The 7,250-nt window shown below is 50.5% G+C and overlaps 1 protein-coding gene across 1 annotated transcript; it reads right to left on the reverse strand.

The window, feature by feature from the left end:
• Positions 1–2,463: 2,463 nt before the first annotated feature.
• LOC120904209 (protein escargot) lies at positions 2,464–6,321 on the reverse strand. The gene is made up of 2 exons (XM_040314031.1): positions 5,657–6,321; positions 2,464–5,492 (listed from the first exon to the last, which is right to left on the reverse strand). Exons 1-2 carry the CDS (start codon positions 5,745–5,747, stop codon positions 3,853–3,855), a joined length of 1,731 nt encoding a protein of 576 aa, XP_040169965.1. The 5' UTR covers positions 5,748–6,321; the 3' UTR covers positions 2,464–3,852.
• Between the last annotated feature and the right edge of the window lie 929 nt (positions 6,322–7,250).

A 7,250-nucleotide genomic window follows, 5' to 3' on the forward strand; every position in this document is an offset into this window, starting at 1 on the left:
AGAAAGGATCACTCTGTTGGACTTGGTCTGTCATCTGCTTGATCGTGCGTTGAGATCGAATTAGACATTGATCGCTTCCTTGTTTTTTTCCTCATATGGACGTGGTTTTTTGTGCAGATTCAACATCTCCAACATTTTGCCTGCCCCTTGGGGAGTCACTTTCTACAAATGATCGTAAATCAAAACCTTCTTCTCCTTTTCCGAGCACAAAGCCTAAAACGGGAGCAAATCCTGAGGCAACGCTGCATCGGTTCCAAACAATTCATCGCTTATTCAAATTATGTTCGTGCCGTTATTATTAGCATCATTCTTTCCAAACTGCGCTTTGCTGCGCTCCGTGAGTCTATTGTGAGCCTTCTGTTCTTGTGCTCATGCCCTCCAGGTCTCCCACTCCGCTCGGCTGACCGACTCTTGTTCACCTTTCCTTCCATCGGTGCGCAAATGTCCACTGAGTTGATCGATTAACCTCAAAACTAGATCGGTCACGATGGAATCGGTACCTTAAACCCCCCCCCCCCCCCCAAACCCGCAATCTTTATTCAGCCCTCCGCCTAAACAAAAGGCTAGTCCGAACAGCCAAAGCCCTTGTTTTCGTTACTGCCGGCACATTAGAAATGGGTGTACATCATACATCACGTCCACACGACTGCAGAACAGCAACAACATCGCTTTCTTCGCCCCATCGCGTTTGACATTTTACGTGGCTGGGGTTTTGTTTTTCCGCGCTCTATTTCCACGCCTGCGCGAACTTCGTTGGAGGGCAGTGCTCTCCAAACTGACTCTGTGTGTGCGTGTGTTTGTGTGCCTGTGTTAAGTGGTGCACTTCTTGTACTTGCACTCTTGGATTGCAGATTGAAGATTGATCGAGCCGTTTCACGCGCGGGTTCGTTCGATCGATGTCGTCAACGATCAAGATCGAGATCGGACGATACCGGCGGACGTGTTAATGGGACGTGTTGTTTAAGGGATGGAAGTGCCCGACCATGATGATGATGACGATGGTGGTGGACAGGTCGCTATTTACTTCCCATTTTGTTCGCTTCCTTGCATTCGGCAGGAGGGGAAATGAAAACAGAAACATGCAAAAGGATGTTTTGCTTCGCGCGCAAAGACTCTGCCCTCGCTTTGTCTTCTAAACGGCAAAGCTTCTCACACAGGACCCGGGTGATGGATTTTGTTGTTGTTTTACCTTCTTCCCTACAAGTTCGATTCCTGGAAGTGGAACGTTTGCCACAAAATCGCGTACAATCATGCTTGTTGCGTACATTTTTCTTTATTTTTGTTGTCCAGCTTGTCCCTGCGAACCGGAAGTGTTTTCACTCAAAACCCATTCATTTATTGATTTTTCCTTTCAATGCTGAACTTCTTGGAATACGTTTGTTGTGATTGTGTCGCTTGCTGTCATCCCGTGTGATCGACCGGAAGCGTTCGCAGGATGTGTGTGTGTGTGTGTGTGTATGTGTGTGTGCTGATGTACAAATTGGTCTAATAAAAACAATGACGCTTGTCCATGTGTGCGAAATTGTACAAATATGTGAGGTAGAAAAGAAGTTGATTTCGTATTGGAAAATCTTCCGATTCTAAACGATCCCTGTCTTTAAAAAACATGTGTTTTTAATCTTTTTTTACAGTTTTATGTAGTGTTTTACACCTCCTGCAATCGCGACAATGCAAAACCGGGAGTCTAATGCCATCAGTGTTTCTTTTAAAACCCATAATTCGCTTCGTTTTATTCAACTCCAATTCCTGACCTGCCCCTCAGTCATGCGCTTAAGCCATCGCAGGTGAGTCTCTCTCGGCAAACTACCTGCCAGCCTGTTCCGTTTCCGCACTTCCGGCTGCAGAAACCGAACGTGAAAAGGCTTCCTTTCAACCATTCAAGCAAAACGGAACAATTGCTTCTATCTTCTGGCTTTCCTTTGCCATCGCCATCCACACAAAAAAACGACCACTTGCTCAACACATACCACGCCGGATTCCGGATGTGCACGACAGCGGCCACAGGATACAGGGATACACACAAGTGCATTGAAATTGCAATCAGGTGCTTTTGTTGACGCGCTGCCCGGTGCAATGAGGTTGTGAAAAATTAAATCAAAACGGAAGGAAGAAGCGTTTGTGCAAAGCGGGCAAACGTAAAAAAGGAGATCATGAACAATGAGCGATCGTACTGGTGCGGTGTCGGGGGCGGTTGGACCAAAACTAGAACGGCAACAAAATGCAGCAAAGAGTAGAAGAGGAATAAAACAGCTGAGCTTACCGGAAACGGCCGGAAATGAATCAGGCGAAACAAAACAAAAAACCCGAACCAACAAAAAGGAGAAAAACCGAGTTCTGCAAAAGCGAAGTGCAACGAAAGAGTGGACACAAGCAAGTTTGAAAATACGTTTAATCATTTCGGATACCCATACCTCACACATTCTGCATCCCAATGGACAAATAAAAAGAAGATAGGATTTTTTTTTCATTTTAAGGTTTTCTTGTCATTTATTTCGCTTTGTGAAGCGTGCGCGTACGCACGATCACCTCGCTTCCTCTCTCACACTTAGCCCACTATTGTTGTATTGGTTGGCCGCTGCTGCAGCTGGTTTTGCAAAATTACGCACTTACACACTACAAACAAAGTTTCGTTACGAGTCTACCTAGCCTAGCCTTCTAACGTGGCTTTCAGTTTTAACTTACCTACTGATAGCAATAAAAAAAAAACAAACAAAATATATTAAGTTTCGCACCTTTTGCTTAGCCGACTAACTGTCTGTATGTGTGTATGTGTGTTGGTTCTTAATAACGCTCCTACAACTGCTAAAGTATATGTACAGTTTGGGGTTTGCCTTAAACACAGTATAGGATAAACTTAGTTTGTCATTTCTTCTGCTCTCTTCTCTTCTAAACGCCTGCTCAAACGCCGCTTAAAAAGTACACTTATGATAGGACTTGGTGTATGCTAGCACAAAAATGGCTACAAATAAAATGCACGTTTCATTTCGTTGGTACACGAAGAGGGAAGTATGGAGAGTTGTGGTAGTAGTGATTGCTGTTTGTTTTTGGGAAAAGGCACTTAGCAAAATATATTTTACAAGAGAACTTCATTGCTGTTGGATTCAAGAACCTCGAAAAGAGGGCTGCATATGGCTTGTTTGATATTTGATTTCTTCCCTCCCGTTTTTATGTTGCATGCGCTCTCTAGAAGGCTCTAGAAAATGCATTGAGATCTTCTTACATGGATACAAAAGAAAGAGAGTAAAAGGTGTAATTACATAAGCATGAAAACTAATAGGAAATGATACACTTTCGAGCGTTTGTTTGCTGTGATGGGCACGAAAAAAGGGAGAAACTAAACAAAAAAGAAACTAAACTTAAGTCGAACCAAATCGAAACTAAACTAAACGAATCTGACTAGTTTGGAACAGTGTTTGTGTTTCTTACTCCTTTTTTCTGCATTTTGAACTAAAAAAAACTAAAAAGAAAACTTTCCGTTTTTGTGTTTTGCTTTTGCTCGTTGGAAAATAAATAAACTTACTAGACGTAAAAAACATAAGGGTCTGCTTTCTTGGTCCCTTCCCAGAAGGGGGACATCGATTTTTGGGAGGCTTTCCCCTGCACTAGAACCGAACAAACGGCGTCCTGCTTTCCTTCCGTGTATCCTCCTTGCGCATCCTCCTACCACTAACAAGCTCGTTCGCACACACACTCACACACATTCACACTAATAACGCTCTCTTTCTCCTCATCAGTCTTTGGTCGCGCCTTAACAATCTGCGACGAAGGGCACACGGTGAAGGCACACAACAATGGTTTCGCACACTCCGACACTACTCGCTGTTCACCAACTCTCTCTCTCTATCCCTTTCTCTAGTACACGGCAATGTTACCACCGTGCGGGAGCACCGTTGGCATGAAGCTGTCCTCCGAGATGTTGCAGGCAGCGGACGAACCTCCGCTCTGCGAATGCGGACTGTCCGAGCGGGCCAGCGATGGCACTGGCGAACCGGCCGTACTGCTATCGCCCGATCCGGAACCACCGGGACACCCGGACTCGGCATGCTTCGTCAGCAGCGGCAGCCGCGAGAACGACTTCGTGCACGTCGGACACTTGAAGCGCTTCACGTCCTCGTGCGTCTGCTGGTGCGCGCGCAGATTCGACCGGTCGGCGAACGCGCGCGAGCACAGCTTGCACACGAACGGCTTCTCGCCGGTGTGCGTGCGGATGTGGCCCTGCAGCAGCCACGGGCGCGAGAACGCCTTGTCACAGTGCGTACACTTGCACGGCAGCGTGTGCGTACGGATGTGCATCTTCAGCGCACCGAGCGTCTTGTACGGCTTGTCGCACTCCTTGCACACGAACGTCTTCTGCGCCTGGTTGCCCTCGGCCGCCGGGCAGTGGAACTGCTGGTGCTTGGACAGGCCCGAGTAGGTCGAGTACGACTTACCACAGTCCGGGCACTGGTAGCGCGGGGCCCCGTTTCCACCCGCCGGCGACGCTCCCTTCTCGCCGCCACCGTCCTTCTTCTGCAGGATGTTTGCGCTCGAGGTCGATTTCTCCGTCAGGATGGAGGAGCAGCCGGACGAGGACGAGAGGGAGGTGCTGTTGCCGTTGGCGGCGCTGAGGCTGTTGTTGTTCTCCTCGGAATCGGCGCCCGGACTGGCGGGTGCCGACGAGGAGATCGGTGACAGCGAGCGGCCGCGCGACGAAAGGTACGAGTTGAACGAGGTGTGGCTGGAGGCGGGCGACAGGGACGGATGCTCGGCGACGGACGACATCGCCATCAGCGGATGATGGTGGGCCGGATGGTGCGGGTGATGCTGGTGGTGGTGCGGGTGGTGTGGGTGGTGCGGGTGGTGCAGCGGTGGGTACGGCATGAAGCGGTGCTGCGCCCGGGCAAAGGCCGACTCCGACTTGATGATGTTGTTGTTCTGGTTGAGGCGCAGCTCGGTCGGGTAGGCTGGGACGACCATCGAGGGCGGCGGCGAGAGCGAGTGGCGGTCCGGGCGGAAGAGATGCGTCGGGGAGGCCGATGGGCTGCCGGACGTGTCGTGCTGGCCGGCACTGTACGGCGACAGCGGCTCGGAGCGCGGCGGCGAGATCTGGCTGTGGTGCGGATGCAGATGATGCGGATGGTGCGGGTGGAGGGGCAGCGGGGCAGCCGGATGGTGGGGGCTTTGGGTCTGGTAGGCGCTGTAGAACTCGGAGCTGTAGGGCATCGCGTACGGGAAGCCAGGGTAGACGGCGGGGAAGGAGGCGGCGGGCGATCGCGATCCGGGGAAGTAGATCGAGGACAGCGAACCGTAGGTGGGGGTGGGGATGGACAGCGGCGACTTGGTGTCGCTCGGGCTCGGCGAGGAGGAGGGCGGCGGGGTGGGCAGAGTGTCCTCCGCCTTGATCACGACCAGCTCCTCGGGCGACTCGGAGCGGGCCTTCTTCTTCATGGACTTCATCGAGAGGTCCTGCGGTTTGGTGCTGAGGTTTTCCGGCTCCATCTCACCATCGGAATCTGTGCGCAAGACGGGACGAGAGGCAATGGGAAGAGGCAAAGTGTTAGTTCAGCAGATCACCAGCAGGGAAAGATCACAACCAGGAAGATGCTTTCCAAGAATCGGAGATCCTCAGAAACATTGAAGTTAAGGATTGAATTTGGGGAAGAAAAAAGATAATTACCATTTTTCATTGGGTCGTCCTTCGACATGAAGACGGGGCGCTTCTTGAGCGGGCAGTGGCTGTAGTTTTTCTGCATGATCGATGTTGGCATGGTGTTCGGCACTCGAACACGCACACACTAGTGTTTGATGGAACTTAAAACTTTACACCAACGCAACGTGCGTTTTCCAAACAGTTGGACGAGTTCACTTTTTATTTGTTTCTTTTCTAGCAAAGAATTTGCTTGCTCCAATCACTCACTTCACTTCTTTTCTTGTAACGATCGAATAATTCACGATCGAGTTTGACGGCTCAAAACGAGTTCACTTTTGCATCACCAGGATTGATCATTGATCTTCCTTTCTTTTCTTCAATTGGACATTCACAGACAGCACAAACAATGCACAGTAATCCTTTTTGTTGTTCGCTCGGGGTTCATAAGCTTCGACACATGCACACGTACACTGAGAACTGATGAAATCAGTTTGACACAAACAAAACACAAAAACCGAAGAAATAAAAACAGATCTGCTATCCTTTCGCTACATCTGTTCACTGTTCCGGCGTTGTGGTACCACCTTTTCGACTGCTCTGGACCGGGTGTCTCTGTGTGTGATAAACATGAAACGGAGCTGGCTGAATAGAAATAGCTACGAAACTTGCTACGGGTGCGGCAGGCTTGAGAGTAAAAACCGAAGTGTTACCCCTGAACGCCCGAGCGCCCTTATTTATAGGCGACCGAAGTCGGTGCACCGCGAAGGTTCGTGTCCCGTTCCTGTCGGGCGCGCGGCGCACTTTCGGGTGCACATGCACCCCCTGCCCGGGTGTGAGCTAAAAAAGGGGCGGAGTTACAGGTGCACACGTGCACGAGCGTTTTTGAGCTACGGCAAGGTTGTGAGCGCCACCGCCGCCTCCGTCATGTGCCCTGGGGAACTCATCGTCATACACTGAGCTGCTCACGCATGTCGGGTGGTGGTTGGGTGCGATGAGCGAAAAAAACCCAAAATTTAACGAAAAATTAAACCAAATATATCGTTTTAAAAACTATTGGGTCTTAAAATAATCAGATAAATGTTTAAATTATGAAAATTACGATCATTCTGTGATACAAACTAAACCCCAAATCTTCTCATTACGATGAGTTCCACCGTCCCAACCGTCAGTTGCACCCGTTCCGCGTGAGTGCCTTGCAAGGTGAGCAAAAGTAGCTCAGCTCACGATCGCAACGAACGTTCGAGCAAAAGGCAAATCAAGAAACGGCCGATGGTGGTGGATGGTGGTGGTGATGCCGGTGGTGGAAAACCGTCTTCGGGAATTTCCCCGCGCTCTACCGTAGTGGTGGGGATAACCGTCTCGCCTGTCCGTTCTCGCTCGCATGCTGTCTTTCCCGCTCGCACGCAGGTGTTTGCTGCTTCTCCAGCGCACGTTCGTCCAGGTTCGGTTCGGCGAACTTCCCCCACTACCCAGGCTACCCGAACGGGGCCCGGCCACGGACGGTGCGTACCACGACCGGTGGCGCGGTGGCAAGCGGTTGCACACCGGCCCCGGCCGCTGCAGCAGCAACCGGTGCGCCTGCAACGCGATCTGCGGGTGCATTTCTTCTCCTTACGGCTGC

Source organism: Anopheles arabiensis, chromosome 3 (assembly GCF_016920715.1).
Source record: "Anopheles arabiensis isolate DONGOLA chromosome 3, AaraD3, whole genome shotgun sequence".
NCBI classification, from domain to species: Eukaryota; Metazoa; Arthropoda; class Insecta; order Diptera; family Culicidae; genus Anopheles; species Anopheles arabiensis.